This window comes from Hyalella azteca, unplaced genomic scaffold (genome assembly GCF_000764305.2).
Source record: "Hyalella azteca isolate HAZT.00-mixed unplaced genomic scaffold, Hazt_2.0.2 contig10446, whole genome shotgun sequence".
Classification (NCBI taxonomy): domain Eukaryota; kingdom Metazoa; phylum Arthropoda; class Malacostraca; order Amphipoda; family Hyalellidae; genus Hyalella; species Hyalella azteca.
In genome coordinates, this window is record NW_025940486.1 from 109,242 (window position 1) to 132,603 (window position 23,362).

Consider the following 23,362-nt stretch of genomic DNA (forward strand, 5'->3'; position numbering starts at 1 on the left):
AGAAAATATTCACGAAACTCAGTGAAGTGGAACTTTAGGATCTTAATAAAAAAACCAACGTCAGTGCTGAACTTGAATGAATTATTGAAGTTTGTAGTGCTCGTTGCCGATAAAATTATTTCTGAATGCGGAGCACGTACGCTTAAAAATATACTTGCGGTCCATCACGGTCATTGTGATCGACGGGTTAGCTTACTCAATACAATCCTTGATGTTGAAGCGTTACAAATTACAATCCTTGAAGTTGATGTTTTACCAACAGAACAATTAGGCAACAATGTAGCAAAATTATTAATAAATCAGCAGAATTTCTGCTTAACTTGATGAAATAAACGAGCTTTGATTTTTCTAAGTTTCAACTATCGTCGTTTTCTGTGTAGTTCGAAAGTACGCACCTTCTATGACCTTTCGCAAAAAAAATAAATAAATAAAAGTAATAATAATAAACAGCGCTACAACAGCCAAATTAACAATTTTGTTTAATTATAAAGAAAATATTGTGCACCTGCTTTAAGAATTGATGTTTATGCGCGTCACACTATAATTCTGTAACATCAAACGTCTCGAAACGACCTAAAAGCATGTGGAGGTAGTCGCCGAGTCAGCACACGGTCAGCATCACGGAAGTGCACGCTATGTTTACTAAACTCAAACTTGACAATGACACAATTTATCAATCCCATGACCTGACACTGGCACTGAATAACTCAAACTGGACTAAAATAGCGCTGTTTTGTATATGCACACTTTAGAAATGTATTAAATTTATTAGATGTTTACATCAGCGTGCTTTGTAATTGGTCATGGGGAAAGATAATATTACTACATCTAATGAAGTGTTCCATCGTTTAGATGAAGATGCATGATGAATGACAACTAATAAAACCTCTTAAATAATATCCATCAAATTGAATTATCAGCTTACATGTAATACTATATACTTACGAAAGCTGTAAAAGCTTGCGATAAAGACAATTCCAGACCTCCTCGAAGACGTACCTGCACAAACAAAATTGGAAAAAAATTAGGAGACAATTAAGTTGACATACCGCAACTAATTTAACAAGCCAATTAAATATTTAGTTAGTTACGAATCGACTACGAGTTACTGCCGAATTTGTTATACTCAAAACATGACAGGATTTGAAATGTTAGAAAACGTTCTAATATTTTTCATTTCAAATGAAAGCCTAACTATCGATAGGAATTACACTAACTAACATAGTTTTCAGATTTAATAAAAAATGTGCAGAATAGCAAAGGCCGACTTCAACTTTGTTCATAGTACATGCAGACTATTGATTCTTAAAATTACTGGTTCACCGGAGTAATATTACCCCAAAAAAATCATTAGTGAAATCAATATTGAAACACATATTGATCTCTTTGCAACTATCGGTCAGGCAGCGTTCGCACGGAGATGCTCAATAGGCGTTCCCAAACTGTCATTCGAGTTCCTGATTTAGTTTTGAAGTGTTAGTTGACATTATTTTAAGAAACTAACTGCTCCTCACAACAGTCCAACAAAATGAGTCGAAATAATTATTCAAACTCTAATATCAGTCATCAATGTCTCGGGTCATGGCAAAGAGATGGCTTGTGTCTGGCTTTCGTTCCATTGTATAGGGAAGCATCACCGGTTAAGTACGAACAGGTTTGATCCAACCTCTACCTTTCTGGCTGGGCACCTCCCGCGGTCTGATGGTCCGCCCTCGAGGTCAAGACTGGAGCGATTTGAGGCATTCAAGAAGGGTCGCCGAAGCGCATGGTCGCAGTTTTGGCTGACACTCGTAGTTCTTCGTATGACAGACTTATCCTGCACCGGATCATACACAATTGTGTCAGAGTTTAAGCCACAGGCAACAGCAAGAGACCCACGGCGGCCCAGGTCGCGGCTTGTCAAGCTTTCCGTGCTATCAGTAGAAAGGCTTGCCAAGAGTTGTGTGTCGTCGCAAGGCTGAGTGAGCTTTCCTACCTCGCGCATACTTTTGGCGGTCCTAGAAATACTTTTTGGAAGTTTGGGGACATTTTTGGAGCTTTTCGCAGAGTTTGAACTAAACCAACGGCATCTGCCTGAAGAGCTAGGAACTGCTAAACTGAAAAGCGTCATGATAACTTTTAGACACGAATGCCTCGGACAGCCGCAAAAATGTAAATTTTAAAACACAATTTATCGAAAAATTTCCCAAATGGATCAGTTCTTTCAAAATTTGCAAAAAAAACAGCTAAACTATTGTTTTTTATTGCGTTATCGTCACACAATTGGGGATCAAACTCGACACATTGCACCGCTTGCATGTGCTCTGACAATGTAGACCAACACTGAGACAAATGAGAGAACAACAACGGACATTCACAGGATGTGCGCACGATAAGCTAGAGCTATGTTGACGCAGTCAAAGCTGGTAAGTATTGCAAGCGACCACTAAACCTATATCGCCATGTTAAACTATTTAAACGCGTAATTTAACTTGTTCACTCTATTAGTGCAGGTTCGGTAAGAAATTCAGAGACAAAGTATATTCGAAACTTGTACTGGGAAAGCCTTAAGCACACGCTGTCGAAAAAGCTTTATTTGATAAGCAAGACTAGCAGAAGTTTTGTTTGCACGCATAGGTTATGCAAGAATGGGCATGCGTAACTCGAGCCGATTATTGGATCCTGTTTTTATGAACACGAGATTAAAAGATTACTCTCATCGTGCATCGTGCACAGCTTAACGTCCCAGCATTACACTGGATTACTGGTATTACGTAAAATAGTATTAAACTTGAAATTGGATTGGATTAATAGTATTAAATTTGAAATTGGACTTGAAAGGCCATGACGAATGCATTGAGTCAATGACCTTTGCATATTTTACACACAAAGCCCGTAATTGCTTTAATATTTCGGTCGATGCAAAATTCCAATGAACAAGATTCAAAACCTTCGTATGAACATAAATTACTTTGAAAATTGGAGCAATAAATGAAACTCAATGAAACAAACAAGTCGATCTTTCCGGTAAGCAAAAGTAATCGAGAAGATATACGACAGACTTGACAAGCAGGTGTAAGTAACGATAACTGAATTAGGTCAACGGCGGCGCTCAGTGTACGCAACACGCGTCGTCGCATTGCCCGACCCGAGGCAAGGAAAGTGCCAAGTTTGAGCGGCATGTCCGAGGGGCGGACATCGTGAGGTTCGAGCTGAGGAGGGCTGGAGGAGTTCTAACAGTGGAGGCTCAGTTGTGTAGCTGCGGACCAAATAAGCACACTCACTTGAGTGCGTAAAGCTTAGAGTCACAGAGCTCAGTCTGCTTTTTTTGCTTTGAACGAAAATTAGACGGCACGTGGGACGATTACAATAATTTTAAAATTAAAACAAATTCAAAATAGGTCAAAATAGAGTTGAATCTTGGAATTGAATAAAAATAATCATATTAAAGCGCGAAATTTTTCATCAAACTTGTTAATTGAGGTGAGAGACATTATTTTTATTAGTTCATTCACGTACCTCTTCAATTGCAAACTGATAGAACAAAAAAATGAGTGTAGAGAAGTGCCATAGAATTCCCAAATTTGGTCTTGATCGAAAAAAAAGAAACACAAACAAATTTTAGTTAATATCACAGTCTCTTTTCCAATCGATCTTGGGGTAAAATGAACAACAAACAAATATCGTATCTCGTGGTAAGAATCGATACTTTAAAAACTTCTCTTGACTATCCCATCTAAGAAGCTAGAGCGCTAAGCTCATATTGCTGTTAAATATTTTTTCAACTCTACGAGAAACGCTCGTCAATTAATGAAAAATCGTTAGACTAATAAATAAGTATTTATAAACGTACCGACGATCGATTATTTGTTCGGGTAATGTGAGCAAAAGATTCATCAATATTAATACGCAGTGATTATACTTGTTGAATATTGTAATCGATTATACACATAGATATGCATGATATGGATATAAGCATGTAATTCAAATCCTGAATAGCAATTTTACGGGAGTACGAAGAGCTGCCTTGTTATGAAAGCGACATTAGGACGAGGGTTAAGCGCATTCACAGAAACAACAAACCCAACATTCGCCAGTATGTCCATGTAGTTTTCTATGATGGGAGCATAAAAACCTCGACACGATCGAAGACAACGCGGTTAGTAAGACACTTTTTTTCGTTCGCCGTTACACGGACGCTAACTAAATTATCAGTCAGGGACTGCAGTGACACGGCACTGAAATCACACGAAACGGGGTCTTTAGAAATTGCCTGCGCGCGACCTAAAACAGAGGAAAATTGCACTTAGGTGCTCCTATTGATGTTCATGCCGTGGCTAATTGATAACTCAAATATTTTTAATTCTCACAGGAAAAAATTTAATTCAGAGAAAACTTTGAAAATTTTCGAAGAAATGTTTTTGTAAGTTAAACAAACTGATTAAGTTAACAAAGGAATATTCCTTACTATATATGTACAGCCACGAAATTCGGAAATTCCGTACTAAACTTTCATGAGATTTGTAAACGGTGTAATGTAGTTTTGTCAAGCTCAACACAGCAATCTGTATCTTGTCCTTAGACGATATTTTTGAGGGATCCGTACCAAGTTTCATCGAACCAAAAAATGTAAAATTTACGGTCAACATCAGACTTCCCGTATTCAACCAGCGTGGCACACGAGACGTGATGTGCATTCTGTGATTATAGAGAGCAACTGGTCCGGGACGGACTATTAAAAAATAAACGCGGATCAATGTACAAGCACAACAAGCTGAGCTCAAGAAGTGACACTAAATAATTTACAACTGTAAATTATTTAAAATCATACAGACACGAAAACTGACGATAATAATTGGCCACCTCAAACTATTAAATCCCGACCTTTCGACAAACAAGACAGAATATTGGCTACGAGGTGTGGGATGGGGAAGCAACACTCATGGGATCTCACGACTATTACACTTTACTATAAATAAGAAAATGTTATCACTGACGCAAGTTCTTGGTCGAGAATGTCAGAATTGTTGCAGCTGTATTATAGAGCATCAAAGCTGTCACGAAACAACTGATGCAAGCTGCACTCCACATTTTCGATTTCAAGCAGAAATCGCAGGTGCGTCGTATGAAGCATGGAATGCACTCACGTGCCTTCTCCATTTACTATCTTGTATTTTCACTTGGACTCTAAAAATTGGCTCCAATTTCATCCTAACACAGTTTTTTCACAAATTTTACTGGCCATACATTGGAGAAAATGATCCTCATACAGAAAATCCTCCAGTGTACATTGAATTAATCAAAAATATTCTTAAAAATCGGTACCATTCGTTTGAAAAAAGATGTAGCTTGCTCACGGCCCACTACAGAAATACAGCGGTTACCCCCTGCACGATGCGTTCAGAAACACGACTGGTCGGTTGTTGAGGCGGGCGAGTGGAGGACGGGGGCTTGCACGCCGGACGCGAGCAGGACCGCGGTAGCCAGATGTCAAAATGAGAACAAACGGCTGCGAGTGTATGAGGTTTCGCTCCCTAAATTAGAAGCCCACAATACATTGTTGGCGGCAAAACAACTAGAATTTCAATGCCACTATATAACTGGCTCCTGAAACCTCGGCTTCTAATGGCTGCAGAGCGGTTTAATTTCGTTAAAAAACTATTGTTAGCAAACTATCATACTACAGGGTGCATGTAAAAAGCTATCAATAAAGTGCATGTAATCATATCCAACTCTTGGTGTAACCACGTTAGTCAGACGTCAGGTATAAATTTTTCTGCTGCAAGGCGTTTTCCCCCTTTCACAGGAAAAATATAATTTTTTGCGTTCTTATTGGACCATGACATTTCTGCAAGTAAGGCTGTACAGCTATCAATTCCGCTTCACTTTTTTGTGGTTCTAAATACAGGAGTAAGTACAAAAGGCCCGGTTACGCCTTCAGTTAAAGGGGTTGTACAAAATAAGGGAAACGCTTGACATTTTGATATCGTAATTTTTGAACATGTTATATCAATGAAAACGCGAAATTTTTAAGTTTTATTGTTTATTGTTGTTGCTAATTGATATTTTATCTTTGCACAGATATTTTAAATAATTTTTTCAGATAACCCATAAATAACAAACCTCTCTGACTTTCAAAGAGGCCAAATTGTTGGTGCTCGTTATGGCAGGAGCTAGTGTGACAGAAACTTCCCGAATGCTTGACGTTTACAGGGGTACTCTCTCAAAAGTAATGACTGCTTTTGAAAGAGATGGAAAAACGTCCTCATCAAAGCACAGGTCTGGCCAAAAGTCGAAGTTGTCTGGAAGGAACCGTCGGTACCTAAATCGAATTGTGAGGGACAATCGAAAGAACATGGCTGTTAAAATTACTGCAGACCTCAATATGGATTGGACATTTCTAAAACCCAGTTCACATATGACTGTCCGCCGAGCGCTGCACAGATCTGGATTCTATGGAAGACCTGCAATTAAAAAACCTTTGGTTTTAAATACAAATGCTTCAAAGCGTTTAGAGTGGTGTAAAAACACCTAGAATTGGTCCCTCGATCAGTGGAATATGTTTTTTTGACGAATTATCGTTTATCTTATTTCAAAACTCTGGTTTAGTTTACGGTTGGAGACAGCCAAAAGAGTGACTTAATCCCGACTGCCTCCTCCCAACCGTAAAACATGTCGGGAGACATGTGATGATCTGGGGTGCTATTTCTTGGAAATCCGGCGGACCAATGATTTCTCTTCATAAAAAAATCAACAGCCATGACTATTTAGGATTTTTGTTTGGAAGACCAAGTTCATCCAATAGTTCAAGCACTGATTCCGTGAAGGAATGCCATCTTTGAAGATGATAATGCCCTGAGCCATACAGCTGGAAATGTTAAAAAATGGCACAAGGAACACTTTAATGAAGTTGAGCATCTCATTTGGCCACCACAATCACCAGACCTGAATATTATCGAGCATATATGGTCGATTTCCTCTCACGCGTTCCTCTCACTAGGTATAAGCTTTATTGCAAACATATTTACCATACCAACGTATTCAACTAAAAAGCTTAACAACAAATGAAGAACCATCAAAAGGGAAGACATAACTCTGAACCCACATGCTCAGTTACCTCAATACTTAGGACACTAAAGTGATTTTGCAACGCGTTCATAAAGTTAAAAGCTGTGTATGGTTCACTTGACTTGGGGCGAATCGGATTCATCAAATGAAAAGATTCCCACTGTCATTGATAAAATACAAATGCTTCAAAGCGTTTAGAGTGGTGTAAAAACATCTAGAATTGGTTCCTCGATCAGTGGAATAATATGATTTTTTGACGAATCATCGTTTATCTTATTTCCAAACTCTGGTTTAGTTTACGGTTGGAGACAGCCAAAAGAGTGACTTAATCCCGACTGCCTCCTCCCAACCGTAAAACATGTTGGGAATCTGTGATTATCTGGGGTGCTATTTCTTGGAAATCCAGCGGACCAATTATTTCTCTTCGTGGAAGAATCAACAGCCGTGACTATTTAGGATTTTTGTTTGGAAGACCAAGTTTATCCAGTGGTTCAAGCACTGATTCCGAAAAGGAATGCCATCTTTCAAGATGATAATGCCCCGAGCCATACAGCTGGAATTGTTAAAAAATGGCCCAAAAAAAACATTTTAATGAAGTTGAGCATCTCATTTGGCCACCACAATCACCAGAGCTGAATATTATCGAGCATACATGGTCGATTTTAGAGATGCAAGTAAGAAGTCGATTCCCGCCGCCTAGTCTTTAAAAGAGCTGAATGCAGTTTTAACTGCAGAATGGGTTCAAACTCCTTTGGAATGCACAATTTGTATGATTCAATGCCTCGGAGAATAGAGGCTGTAATTGCCGCAAAAGGTCGACCTACACCATACTAAAATATATTTTGTGGATTTCTCAGTTGTTTCCCTTACGTTGTTTAACTTCTGTATATATAGTCACTCAGCTACCCATTCGAAGATCAAGACAGGAGAACGAGTTCCTCTCATTAGGTATAAGCTTTTTCAAACGTATTTACCAAAACCAACGTATTCAATAAAAAAGCTGGACAACAACATAAAGAACCATCAAAAGGAGAAGACATTAATTCTGAACCCACTGCTCAGTAACCTCAATACTTAGGGCACTCAAGTGATCTTGAAACGCGTTCATAAAGTTAAAAGCTGTGTATGGTTGGTTCACTTGACTTGGGGCGAATCGGATTCATCAAATGAAAAGATTCCCACTGTCATTGATCTGGTCCACCTTCATCAACTGCGTAAATTTGTGATAGTAGTGTTAACTTTTTTAGGGTTTTAGATACGCATGAGAAAGATATATTAAGGTAACGAGCTAACGTCATAAGTGCATTATAAAGTTCATAGCTAACAAATGCAGGTGAGAAGGGGACTTGTTTACATAATCAAGAATAAATTAGAGTTCTTACCAAGGCAGACAGAGAGTTGCCTCAACTGAGAAAAAGACGTAACGGAACGTAAAAGTGACCTAAAATAACGAATTACAAAATTTTTTAAATAAATGTAGTGAGTGGCAGGTTTTACTGTAAATTAAAACAGTAATTTGCATTCTCACAAGAAGTTTGCTCCTTGAGATACATGTTCTTATGGTCTTGATTACTCATTGAAGTAAATAATTTTTCATTCGGGACGCCATTATTTCCTCGCCCAAAACCTAATACGTATCTCGGCCGATATGAGTGAAACTCTTTGACGTGCTAGCAAATGGATTATCGTCCGCTGCCGTCAACATATATGGCACATTTGCATTTACATTAAAATAAACGCAATAAAGAAAGGGTACCGAGGTACGTCAGAAGCTTCAAGAACGACACACCGGTTCATATCAGGACTCCTCAAATGCCTGCTCTTCCTTGTTCAAAAACATTAAGAAACGCGTGTGACGAGGGCACTGTGAACCAAATCACGTTAACGCTCATACGTACATACTCTTGCACTGCCATCATAATATACAAAAAAAAATAGTGGCAACCACAGAGAATGTCGGGTTTGAGCAATTAATGCCGTACGTTTCCTGCACGCTATGTCACGTTAGTTCAATACAACAAATAGATCACGCCTGACGTTCGGGCGCCCAAATGATATATAAATTGTAGTTACTTCAAGGTAATTAAACCAGGAATTTAAAAGTAAAGAAAATAGCCGAAAAGTTCACCATTTCTTATAAGCGAAAACGTTTCGGAGTCCAGCTCCATCGTCAGTTCAAAACCTAGAAGGCTAGATCACAGGTACAAACAATTAGTAGCCTAAAATTCATATTCAAACAATTCATCTAAACTTGAGGACATTAGATGGAGCTGGACTCCGAAACGTTTTCGCTTACAAGAAATGGTGAAATTTTTGACTATTTTCTTTACTTTTAAATTCCTGGTAAATTTGCGACTTAAGCAGCCAAGTGATTTTAATACTTATATCCGATCTAAATAAGGTAATTAAAAAAAGTTAAAAGTATTACATGGTTGCGAAAATACAATAGAACTTGTGACTTATTTGACGTTCACAGTATCATTAGTGGAAAGACTAGGTACGCAAATAATAGGGGATCAGCGTGTAATACTTCGAAAAAGAAGGAAGGAAAAGTGCATTAGAACGTATACTTGATTGGAATAAGTGTAGTAAAATCTATTCACAAAAGAAATGGACGGCATGCTTACGATGTCTTAGGCTGTTATATACGGGTTTTGGCGAAAATTACCTCCATTGTTCAACGCAATCAACGATTTTTTTATTTTTACAAGTGAACAACTTCATGCATAACTAATAATAATGTCACCTACATAGCGTTTGAAAGCTTGCACCTGTGCAAACAACTAAGTATCGATGTTGACGACGTACAATCGTCATCAAGCTCAAGTCGTCAAACCAAACATGAGAAGACCGGTCACAATTTGTCTCTGTTGTTGGGGTCTCAGCAGCTCGTTGCATGCATCCCTAAAGCTGTCTGCCCAGCAATGCGACGAATGCCTGGGTAAGCCATAANGCATGCATCCCTAAAGCTGTCTGTGTAGCAATGCGACGAATGCCTGAGTAAGCCATTATTAAGAAGTAGTTAATTCCTTCCAAAAATGCATTTCTAAAAGAGAAATGCTAAACGAAAACAAGCTCAGCTAAAGTGAATGCGTTAACCCATTAATGCCGAGCGGTTCCATTAGGAACCAAGTGTCAGACAGGGCGGCTTGATATCATAGCGGAGAAAGATGAGTAATTCGTTCTAAAAATATATTATTTATGAGTCAGATGCAGAATTTTATCGATAAATTGAGTAGTTTTAATGCTGTATATGGTATTGCGTGATAAAATGTTTCTAAAGTCATTTAGATCATGAAATATATAGCCCGGTTCCAAATGGGACGAAGCTATTATTTTTCACATACAACGAAAAATGAGTATTTGAATATACTTTTTATTTATTACCGTCACAAGTGATAATATTCTCACAGGAAACCAAAGAATACAAAAAGGGGCCCAATGGGTTGTGGCCCAATACAAAAAGAACTCCGTCAGTAACCAAAATAATTTGTAATGAGTACACACAAGAGTCTTGCAGGCATTGCTTAAAAATAATCTTCTCAACGAAACGCCAGGATCGGTTGCATTGCGTAACTAAAAGCTTGGTTATGCTGCGTCACGTCCTGGAGCTCGAGTAGCTCGACAGGTAATTACCAGATTAATTCGGTAATACAGGTCATAATCACTAGCCATTTATTCACGGCCAATAAATACAAATAAAAGGCTATCCTTTGAGTATTGTTCTTTGTGGTTTGAATCGCGATAAACTATATTTGTGCACCCTTATATAGCCTAGGGGCTAGGAACAAGTGCATATATGAAAATAACTCTCAATTCCAGCAAGACAAAGGTAACCTTAATGTTAATGGTAGTCAAAAAGTGAATACATTGTGGCGGAAACAATAAGCACAAGTTAAAAATTAATAATGGCCACAATAATTCTCTCATCACAAATGAACAACACACGGAAAATATCGAGAAGGAAGCATCGTTGAAGTCCCACTATCATTGCGTGATGATAGACCAGAGAAGGGAGAGAGTAGAGACAACCAACTTGAACCAAGGAACAAATGTTAACAGAGGTCATGAGATCTGCCGTGCGCAAGAGAGAGAGAGAGAGAGAGCCAAGGACAGCATCAGAAATCCTAGTGACAAACTTATCGACTACTATCGACAACCACAGCTAAAACAGAAAATATTTAGTTAGATCCAATGAGTTTTCCTCCGTCGACATTATTTGTAATAGTACGTTTAATTTAAAATTAAAGTGAATGGAAATCAGTGCGATAAAAAACCCTATCAACAATACGAATGAAAAAAGTTTGTTCTCTTGTATATCTTAAGTGGATTAATTAATTGTGTGCACAACAGTACTGGGTGTATCAATGAAGGCATTGTTTTCAAAGCAAAAAACCTACAGGAAGATTCGAGAACAATATTTAAGTTTACCTTCAAGAGAGAAGTTTTCTTTTTTCAAAAACATTTTTCTTTCAACTGGTAGAGGGACAAACTACAATAAAACATTACTATGAGTTGCTGTCACAAAGTAAATTATGATTTAGACATAAATTTGAGCGCGATTGATCAAGCAATTCAATTTATTGATCCACCATAACTTATGTACTAAACCGTGCTCAACAGTGGAAGAAGCGTACAAAAATTTTATAGTAGGAAAACGGTATAAAAGTATCTCGTTATAAATGTACCTGTGACTGCTGAGCTCATTAGCGTGTGAGAGAGCCAATTGTTAAGTCTTGCTCGCCAGTCGACAAACGTGATTGCTTATTGGTATGGTTATTTGGGGAGGTGATTGGTTATTGTAAGCAAATGGTAGCAATCGTCTTTGTTACTAATTATAGCATAACAGAAAATTGTAGATCATTAGAGGCAAAGGTGCAATTTAAAAAAAAATCGGGAGTTACACAAGTGAAATATGTTAACATTGAAGCAGTACTCTCACCTGGTCATTGATGGCTGTGAACGAGTGTGCATGTCCAAAATCGATGGTCTTGTTTGTTATAGCAACGAGTCCTTCATTCTTCTCGCCTGCCCAGTTGATATTAATTTTCCCTCTTTCTTTTCGATGACCAACAGACCAGGTTGAGTACCACCTTGCAGGGCTTTTCTTATAGAGTTTGCTTTGCAAACGGGACTTCCAGCCAATGAGTGGAGTTTCTGGCACGATGTCAGCAGCCGAATTTTTGGCGTTTTGGCTAACCTCGTTGACGATTTCAGACTGCGTATCATTATCTAAATTGAAATTGAAAAGACTCAATGCCTCCCATTCATTTTCAGAATCTTTATTCGAGTCAGGAAATTCAGGGAAGATGTTCCTTCGGACTTTGCACGTTCGCTCAGGACTAGAATTAGCGCTTCGAGCGCGAATAACTTTCGATGCAGGTGAAACAGGCGTCCGGAAATTAGGGTTACGCACGATTGTGTTGACCGACGCAGCTGACCAAATACTGCCTATACTTGGTGTGGAGACGTTCGCATTGTTAGGTGTCGTGTTCACATCCTGGGAGTCAGATTCACACAACTCGTCCAAAATGGATGATGACAGCGGCGAGAATGCCGAATTGTTTGGATCTCTTGGAAGAAATGTGATTTTTGAGACAGTACTGGCAGAAGCGTTGTTTGAAACATCCGAGATTTCCTCATCATCCAAAATAATTAACTTAGAATTATCCATCATTTGTGAAGACTGTTGACTCTCATTTATTGAAATTGGAAGGCCTTTGAAAAACATCCTTCCATAACCTGGGTTTGATATGTTGGTGGAGGATATTTTTTCAGAAGGATTTTCCGGTGAAGTCTTGGAGTTCAACGATTCATGTGGTGTAGACGAGCTGCTATTAACATTACTGAAATGGTCTTCGAGAACATCGCAATTTTCTACCCGTTGAATAGGCATAAACATTTTTTCTGTCATAGGCAGGAAAGAATTACATTCTGGATTGCAGCTGCATCCTTTCGCGCAATTCGGCGCGTTTTCGCATAAAACTGTCTCAGGAGTCTGTGACAAGGGAGTGGTGATCCACGGAATATTGGCGTAATGGGGAAAGTCTTTGACCAGTTTTGATGGCGTAAAATGAGAGACCTCTCGACGGCATTTATCGTCTGCAATAGACTCGTCATCTTCTGAAGCTTTACTTTTGCAAGCTTCGTCTTCAGACATTGTGGTCTGTGTGGGAAAATTCTCGTCTTCCATACGTCCATCTTTTGCGTCGTTGGCACAACATGCACCGGCTAACGAACCCGCAGCATCCTCTTCCACGTGCAATCGTTCTTCATGTATAATAGCAGTCGTTTTAACCTGCAGCGCTGACGTACTGCGGTTCTTCGTCTCAAACTGGGCCGTCTGTAGAAACCTTGGCCCAGTAGGCGACCCCTCGACATGAACAAGCTCCTCTGACGGATGTTCTGAGATTTCAGGGCTTACCGGACGTCGAGCTTTACCGTATTGCTTGCGTAGCGAGCGCGGAGTAGGGAACTTGATTGCGGCGATAGGAGACCGCAGCGAGGAGAACACGGTCCTCGGAGCGGGCACCGGCGTCCAGGGGCGAGACTTGGTCGAAGATGTGCAACTTACCAAGCTAGATTTATTGTTGGATTTCTCATTTACTAAGATTAACTTCGTTGTAGATGATCCACCATCAAGGGCCTGCCCATTGATCACGTTTACGTAGATGTGTTCTTTTTTGCTATTTGGCACAGTGTTATTAGAGATCAGATGGACTGTATTTGTCTGTGCACTCGGTTTAGGAAGGTCGGTTAAATTTATCGCATCCTTTGGTTGTAACCATCCAAGGAAAGGTGAGGGTAATATGCTTGTGGTGAATCGTCGTAATTTATTAATTTTTTCTTTCTGATTAGCTTTCTTCGAAGAGCTTTCACTTCCATTTTCAGTAATATTATTCAATTCAGCACATCCATTTTTATACTTACTCACACATTTAGAATCAACAATAGCATCATCAGGGAGAGGGAATATGCACTCGTAATGCTGTTCTGTATTTTGACTTCGAAATTCGTGTACGCCGCTGGGTCGAGACGAGCTGTCATTCGTAGCGAGAGATTGCCAGTTACCAACATCGGCAGTATAAATCGTCCTGGAACTTTTTACTGAAGGGAACTTATTGCTCAAATCTGGCATTGATTTATCAGAAGTATAAGCTTTAAATTTACGAATATTTCTAGGCTCTCTTGAAATTGACTCGCTTGAATCAGTGGACATAGACAAGGATCGTTGCACAGCGGTTCGATTTGAAGGTCTTGCAATTTTAGAATAAGATATCATCATTTTGTCTCCTTCAGTGTACGGTGGTACGATTGTTGAAAACTTATCACGCTTCTCATTTATTTCCTCTTGTTTAAGTGAATTTGATTTGGTATGATTAGACTGATGATCATACGTCGAAGTGGATGCTGGCTCATTACAATTCAACTTGGCAGATAAGGGTGCAAAATCAAACTTAGCGACAGGATAATGCAGGCCGAATCTGCTATGAATTACTGGAGGTTTTTGCTTGGATTCTGTTCTACTTCTTTTAGTAAATGGATAATCTTCAAGTGACAACTGAGGATCTACAAGGTATGAAGTCCCAAAAAGGACACCCATCTTGTCAACGGAGCTGGCATAAAGCGGGTTCATTTTACTGCGCGGTCGGTCGTATGGTTTCGCTCTACAGTAAGACTGGCGACAGAAAACCTTCTGGTTGAGAGCTTTAAGCTGGCACTTCTTGACTCTACGATACGTTTTGCAATTTGAGAAATTGATCTCAGCTTGAGGTGGAGAAGTAACACTAAGTAAGCAGTTGTAGACGCTGTTAACTCCAGAAGAAAGCAAGGAAATTCCTTTACAGAAGCCGCAGTTTTTGTACCCGTTTGTTGAGTGGAGTTTGTGGTGACAAAATGTCAGACTCGCTGACTGCACTGGAACTTTTGCCAAATACTTCGATGCTTCTGATGAACGCAGGTCAACGACGGTTCGGTTTGACACAACGCTGTTCATCGCAGCCGACTACTCTACTTCCGCGGTTTGGTTTAAAAATTGAATTATGCTGTGAAACAAATTTATGCTGTGTGTGCAACCTCCAATTCTGAATCAAAATTTCCTTTTCACAGTACCGGTAATAAAAATTTTCACAAGCACAACAGGGTCTAGCAAAATACAATAATCTAAATACCTATAGCGTAACCTTAAAACCAGAATGTAGAAATATCTGTAAAATATAGTAAAGTATTAATTATTGATAACGGAATTCAGAACCTCTCAAGATAAACCTGAAGTAAAAGAAAAACCTTAGTACCGCCTTAAACAACACAAAGCTAAAATGACACACAAATACGGCAATCGCATTGCCCACGGACGACCGCGGTAACACAGAGCGCCCTCAGTCCTCAAGTACGGCGCGCACTATAGCTGTGTACTTGACGAGGCAGCACAAGGACCTCTTTGGCCGTCACTGAGCCGCGTCATAGCATATTTCACGCGCCCTGCAGCGGGATACCAGCCCGCTTGCTTACAGGAATGCTGCGAGATTCTTTGAAGGAAGCAGTACAATAGATGGCTCGACGATGGAACCCTTCGACGTATAAAACGATGGAACCCTGAGACGTATAAAACATTGAAACGAACCCTGAAGCTGGGGAAACTTAGAGAAAATTTATCACATGGCGCGTGAATTGCAGCGAAAACGGTGCATAAGCACGACAATATTGAGGTAGAACTTGAAGAAGTGTCGCAATTTGCTATGAATCCGGTTTGGGGTGAAATAAAACGTTAATCTATGGAAAAAAACTCATCGTGAGCCATAAAATTTCCCGGTTCCAAGGTTGGAGTTTTTCACGTAAACTCGTTATTGTTGGATGGTCCGACCACGCTAGAGCAGGTGCAGCGCTTCCGGCCATGCATGAAAATTGCAGGGTGTATAATGAAGTGCCTTTGTTAGTTCGGCCGTGTGCTTCATTTCAAGACAATTACTTCTAACAAGAGCGTGATGAGAGGACCATGCCTGCCAATATTCCTAATCACGTGCATTGTACTAAGACTATATTTGTAGGGTCGCTGATAGTGATAAAAACCTCTACCAAAAAAGTGTTATGATTTTCATATGCTAAAATAATATGCACATGCTAACAATTTCCTTTCCAGAAGAATTTAGTTCGGTTCAAAGAATTTTCCTTGATCATATTCACGGCAAAACAATACCAATTTAGAGTTCGAGATCATAAATGGCATTCAACTGAGGCGATTTAAAATTACTTGTAGTATTCTTTTAAAAATTTCTTAATGGTCGTGAGGATAAATGAAAAAATAAAAGTAAAACCAATTTCAGACGGCCTTAAAAATTTGTCTCCAATACGCGTTTCGTAAATTACTCGGCAAGTCGGAGTCCATCATTACAAGGCTTGGGATAATAGGCGCTTTTGCTTCCGGCCGCAAATTCAACTTTAATTCTCCAATACAATAATGGATACGACGACTTCAGCGTCGCTCACGCAGCCTCGCAAATTTCTGCGATTTGTGGAGCGAGACCAGAAAATTTTCGGTCGCCGCGCTCGGGGACGCACGCCGACTCCATCATTGTCTATCTGAAGGTCAGCCTCACATATCCTTTACTTTGTCTCCTAGTCAGAGCCCCATAAAATGGAATCGCTTTAGTACGAAAACTCACAGTAGTAGTTATACGATACGGTACAAATCACCCGATTGAGGCAAGATTTAAGACACCAGTTTACACTCGTTCTGTTTTAACATTTGAATATTTGAACGCGGCCTCATGCGTACTTCAGAGAAAAACTACGTTCGCGTCTTCAGGTACTCGTTTGATCGTACGCAATTCGTTTTCCCGAATGAAATAGATTGCTTAAAATTTGCGTTTCTCACAGGACTGAATGGGGGAAAGGCGTGTCGGAGTCAAGGAGCGGACCCACGTCCGGCATGGAGGACGGTTGAGCGGAAGTCGGATACGACAGCCGTTGATGATCCCGTGGGAAGAGCGGCGCCTCAGGTCGTCAATAGCGAACACCACTAAACTGTTTCTGTAGGACAGGTTCCAACAAGTTCCAGAGCGCGACGTGCATAGACATTCATTTTAAACACAACAAACAAAGCTAGCGCATAACGAGTATTTACTGATCATGTAATTAAAGTATATATGAAGCAGCAATTTTACCACTGGCAATTCAACGCTGTCCCAAGGTCGTCATCACCAAAAACAGTACAAATTTTCCAGTGGATTATAAGTATTAGCCGAAATAAGCATCGGTTCCCTGGTAAAATTTTGAAAAATCATGACGCAGTCACATCATTATATGGAATATTTTTCTCGAGCCGAACTTCTGGAGGTGAATACAAAACTCCACTTCCGCAAGCATACAAATTTTTAAACTCGGATTCGGGGACAAAAGGTGGGGGTAGGATTACACAGAGGGAGTCGCGCACAGCGCGTAAACAACAGACAATATACAAATGAATGGACAATGCGAGCGGATGTACGCATGCACTAGCGCCGCTAGGTAAGGAAATTTTCTTGCTCTCTGGAGATGCGAAAGCCATATTTCGCATAAAGAATAGTCGTTTGTGGCTAAATACTCAGGAAATTTCTGCTATAATAATAATAATAATAATTGTTGTGTGAATTCAAGATGAGAGTATCGCTTGCAATCAATGATCGAGTCAACTATAATGAATTAGAGCATTAATACACATCATTTCGTGAGAAAAGTCGAAAACATAACACGTAAACAATTTGCATAATTAGCGGCGAACTTCAGGTTTTTCGATGCTTTCCGTTTGCCCAGCGCAAATAGTAAAATCATCAGCTCACGAAGAACACCTCAAATGGAATAAATCAAAGTTTCACAGACAATCACTCTCGGAATAATATCGGTGTTATCTGAGCACTACAATAAAAATTCACAGATTTAGGTTTGCTATATTTTCCTATCAAAATATAAAGAAATAAATTATCTCATGTTTTCAAAGCTCATGAGGTGTCACAAGTCAGTATCTACAGGGGCACGAATATACATTCTTTTGAGTAGCAGCATCCTTCTTAGCTCAGTCGAAGTCTCTGTGAACAAAGGGAGGGCAAGCTAAAACGCACGCCGTGTTGTCAGAAAGAATTCAACGTAGAGTTGGCGTAAACAGTCTTATTTGCACTGCACCAGCAACTTGAGAAAGACGAGCAAGGAAATGATGCACTTGGGACGTGACTGAAGACTAACCGCTGACGACCAGCCAGCGTAACGACGGACAGCGAGGACGAGACCAGCGCGTAGGGTAATTTGTTTCCAGCTGAAGAAACGACGAGCGTGGGAGAATGTTTATCATCTGTTCACTTAATTTCGTTTTTCCCAACAAGTTAGTAGAAGAAGGAGCATTAAATTCAAAAGTATGGGTAAGAAATGAATCAAATAAAAAAAAACACTGGGTTCAGATGCAAGAATTGAAATTCAAGAAGCTATTCATTTCCCAATGTAACAACAAAACCAAATTATTTCTGCATTAAATTTTCTAGTAATAATTATCATTTTACTAAATTCTTTTACCTATTGCATCGGTAAGAATTCTTCAATCACAGTACATCGAACAGAACTATAAATGGACTCAGTGGCAACGAGCCGCCAACAAAGTGTAGTGTCAAGAGGTGCAGGAAGCTGAGAGCTGAAGCCACTTGTAGTTTCTCCCCACACGCATCACCTAACTAACTCTAGGAGGCCCCATGTCAACGCAACGCGCTGCCACCAGAGTCGTTTCCTCCCAGCGATCCGGCAGGTCGCTGGCCAGGAAGGAACATGAATACCTACTCAGCATCACACCGGACCGGAGAATTTCCTTTTGTTTAGAATTTATTGCTTGACGATTAGGCTAATAAAACGTCCAGTGAATAGGTGAGATCAATGCAGTACACTCAAGCTTCGAGTTTTCAGTAATTCAGACAGTTCATCGCAAAGAAGTGTAGAATATAGGTACTGAAGCTGCTTTGTAAAAATTTGCTTCGATTACAACGGAAAAAAATTATTATGAATAAGATAATCGCCGTTTTAGCCAGTACCGTCATTTACTAACTATGATACTCATTTACTAACTATGATACTCATGGCGCCGTTATAGCCAGTACCGTCATTTCTTGATAGAAAAGTAGCATAGTTCCAAGTAACAAACTAAAATCTTATGAATTCTTTACTAAATAATTTGTTCCTTTGCATAAGTGAGAACTATCACTATAATGCTTGCTCCAATATGCGAAACCGACAGGAATGCCGACGTGTTATTGCGTATTGGGTGTAATATTTCTTCTTCACTACATACATCAGGCAGGACTGACGGAATGTCAATGTGTCTTATGACCGTAAGACGAGGAGTAAATAAATGGTGGAATGTAATAAACAGAACTCCCAAAATAATAAAATCCAAGACAAATCGCTTTGAAACCATGGCTTCCAACAACAATACAACAGCAATATAATGCGAACCCGAAGAAAATTGCTTTACAACACGAATAATAAACTATAATAATACTACTTCCCGAAGCAGCGAAAGAAAGAATGCTAATTAAAAGACGTAAATGTTATTATGACAAGAATGCCGAAATTTCTAGGAAATATTGGCCGTAAATCTGACCGGAAAATTAAAATCTAAATGATAAATGAACGTCTCAGCATGTAGCATCACTTTAGGAGCGTAGAACTTCCTATAAAAAGCGATATACCATCCGTAATTTAGTGTACTTAATCATTAAAGTTTGACATAATTTATGCCACGAATAGCCATAAGAATAAACGGAATAGTTACGAACAGTGGTAGCCAGAGAGAGAGATGTGTGAGAGCTAATGCATCTGGAACCGTGTCTATAAATGTCATTGTAATTTAAGTTAATACTCTCATCAGATGCATGTTCAGTTTTCACATCATTGCTGAGAAATTATGAAGCACCTGTCACACGCTTATAGGGATCTGCGAAACTGAAACGTGACGCCTAGATTCATGCAGGCCACTCTACTTCCCTCGAAACGTTGAATAATATAAGGCAACATCAGCCATAAATAATTCAACTACGCAGGGTGAAGCAGGTCCATGTTTGTACCGTCGCAAGTACGTGAAACCGGAGAGCTTCAAAACATTTAAAAAATACGGAGGGGACCGCCGCGCAAGTATCGCTTACAAACACAAACTTCGACGATCACGCACACTCATCCGCTGGGAGGAAGAAGAGGGTCAAACGTACGCAATGGAGAAATATAAGCCAATTTAACGACTATTCAGGGCAGAGATGTTCTACTGACAGTCAACGAGAATATGCAAGATAATGACATTCATAAATAAGGTTATGGGTGTCGCGAGTTAGTCGAGCGCTGCGGAAGGCTCGAGGAGACAAGCCCCGCCCCTCAGCGGTTGCCGCTGTCTTCCTCTGCCTCACTTCCTGCCGCGCACACCACGCCCTCCGTCACGAGCTCGCTCACACCAAGATCTACTATCAAATTAGTTCCTCTATTCTTTATACAACTTTCCACGCTAAAAATAATGAGTTATCAGTTCACAGAACAACAGAAATAGAATGAACGAGAAGCTAAAAAATGAATTAATAAATGAGCAGTGCCTTTCTCAGATCATTCTGAGAGGCAAAGTCGCATTTTATGCACTCCTTGATTTTACGTACAGAAGAAGATGCGGAATGTGAGCATAATTGTTTTACAGGCATCCTAATCTACCCATTAATGGTAGTAGAGCGACAATCCAGCCTAAGAACGAGTCATCGCCCGTTACAGACGTGGTTCAACGCCTTTATCTTTGGAAATTAGAAAACATTTAGCTCGAAAAAGCTCTCCCCGGAATACACTTGAATATGCATTGTTTAGGTTCGACCGACTACATAACAATAACTGACTTGTGAATTCATCACTATAATTCACTAATCAAGTTAGCGATGTGAGGGGAATGTCTGAACGATCTTGTATCGAAATCAAACATTATGAAACGAGATAGTGTCAACTGTGACATTAGACGAGAAAATATGATTGTATGATTGTCCAACCGATTTCCGAAACCTGTACAGCAATTAATTCTGATCCAACCTTCGCTGAAGAGACAATGAGTGGGCAAAAAATACCAGACGTGGCCACGCATAAAACGTTAAACCCCATTTCAAGAAGGGCTTTTTTGCGACAACATTGTTCGTTTTTAACCCTTAACGAGGGAAAGGGAAAACACCTTATGCAAAAACTACGTTTAAGTCTTGGCATGAGCAGTTCGATATTTTCAAAGATCTTAATTTTTTCCCCTGTGTTTGAGATGAAAGCGGAAAGAACAATAAAAAAATTTTCAACGCATTTAACCATTCGGCCTGGTCAAATAAAGCACATACGACTTAGATTAGATCTTCTCAGAGCTAGTAATAAAACAATGTGATTCAAGCTCTTAAATTAAATAATTGTAATGCTTTATAGAATAATGCACCATCGTGCGGAGCTACAGAACTTTAGTATCGTGCATAATCGTCGTGGTGTTAATTCCGATATCAGCGCTAAGCAATTAGCAAAATAAATGGCATAGGTAACAACTTAAGAATTGTACAAAGTTTTAATAGGAGTCACACTCAAAATAAAATTCAGTCTGACATAGATAACTGATCTAGCTTTTTAGCTCAAGAACCCCCTTCATTTTTAATCTTTGCGCACCCAAAACTAAAAATTCACTTATAATAAAATTTGTTATGGGACTAAAGGAACGGACCCATTTACGCATATAAAAAAAAAATATATATATATATATATATACAACAGCGAAATAGTCATAATTTTGAATGATAGTTGACTGTGCTACATAAAATCTATGCAACTCAACATAATTGCGAACACTTTTTCCTCAACTCAAATAGGAAATTTCATACAAACATTAGACACTCGTGAACTTAAGACTGTCATGGTCATCATTCAGTGAAAAAATGAAATTCACTTTAAAACCGAGTAAAAATACAACTTTTACGCGGTGTATAATTTGTTCTGCACTTATTTTACGGCCAGAATGCAAATCATAGTTCCGTGAAAACTTGTTAACAATTTGTTCAAATATTTCAGCATTGCAAAAATTATAAAGTTTTTTTTTTTTTTTGCTGCACGGTAGAAATCCTGCGCAAGAAAAACGGCAACACCTAAATATTAAAAATAACAGCGCGTCACTTGGTTGCAATATCTGCGTGGTTGTGTCGAGTAAATTCACATCACGACCGTGCGACACTCCCGGAGCGAATACTAACACACGTGCTAACGGGAGCGCTGCTCAAACGCTACTGCCGGCCGGCAGGGGCAGCAGGCGTGACTAGGAGACGAAATTCGGAATGAAGTTGAACACGTGAAACGTCGCGCAACGCTAGCACAGTGCAACGACAAAAACATAAAAAAACAGAGAAGTAAGATAGTGGCAACTAACTACACAGGACTTTAATTTCAGAATTAGACACGCAACAGAGATTGATACCTAAATCCAAAACAACACAACGAAAACTTCAACGGTCAAATGTTCTGTATATTATTTGTGCAAGCTACCGTCACTCCAACACAATTACTGCAGAAAAAAATTAACTTATTTCTGACATATTCAACTTGACCAGCCGTAGCAGTAATGATCATTTACATTCTAGCTCCAAGCGAAATAAAATGGAAAACATGTCAATATCAAGTCAACGAGATTCAATGTCAATACCTGCCAAGGAGATTTTCGTGGATATGCAATTCGTTAAAGACTAAAATGTTTGCAGTAATTTGCTAGAGACTATAAAAGAATACGAGTGAGCGTACTACATATATACAAAAAGCAGTACAAACCACAGCATAAATTCATTATGAACTTTCTTATGTATCTGTGATTACTTGAGGGCTGAGGCTTAGTACTTGCGACAGCTGCCACACCTAGTAGCTGATAAAAGAGCTATTGAGTCACGTTAAAAAAAACTATGATACGCATGACGACATTATGATAATACGACACATTTAGGATTTCATCGTAATGTGCATGGAGGTTGAAGTTCAGATGATAACGCTCACCATAAGTTCTTTAGGTAATGTGCAGCAGCAATACGGCACACAATTGTCAGGCGATGGGGGCGGAGGCTTGCCTAGAATGTGAAACCGGAACCGCAACGAGCTCTTCCGAGCCAGAGGAAGCCTGTCTCCACCTGCCCGGACGTGGCCGGCTGCTGCCAGCAGAAGGGCGTACACAAGACTGCGTTTTGCGACCACGTAATCTTCGAACCAAGCTTAGATATGACCATATTTTAGCTCATTTTTCATACAACGAATGCAAACGAATCTATAATAATTGATA

General features: G+C 39.5%; 1 protein-coding gene across 1 annotated transcript in view; it reads right to left on the reverse strand.

Annotated features, from left to right (window-relative positions):
• Window positions 1-933: 933 nt before the first annotated feature.
• The window catches only part of LOC108682652, a 32,549-nt gene continuing 10,120 nt past the window's right edge, over window positions 934-23,362 (reverse strand). The window contains exon 4 of the mRNA XM_047882433.1: window positions 934-999. Coding sequence (XP_047738389.1) covers window positions 934-999 — 66 coding nt within the window. The remainder of the gene's footprint in view (window positions 1,000-23,362) is intronic.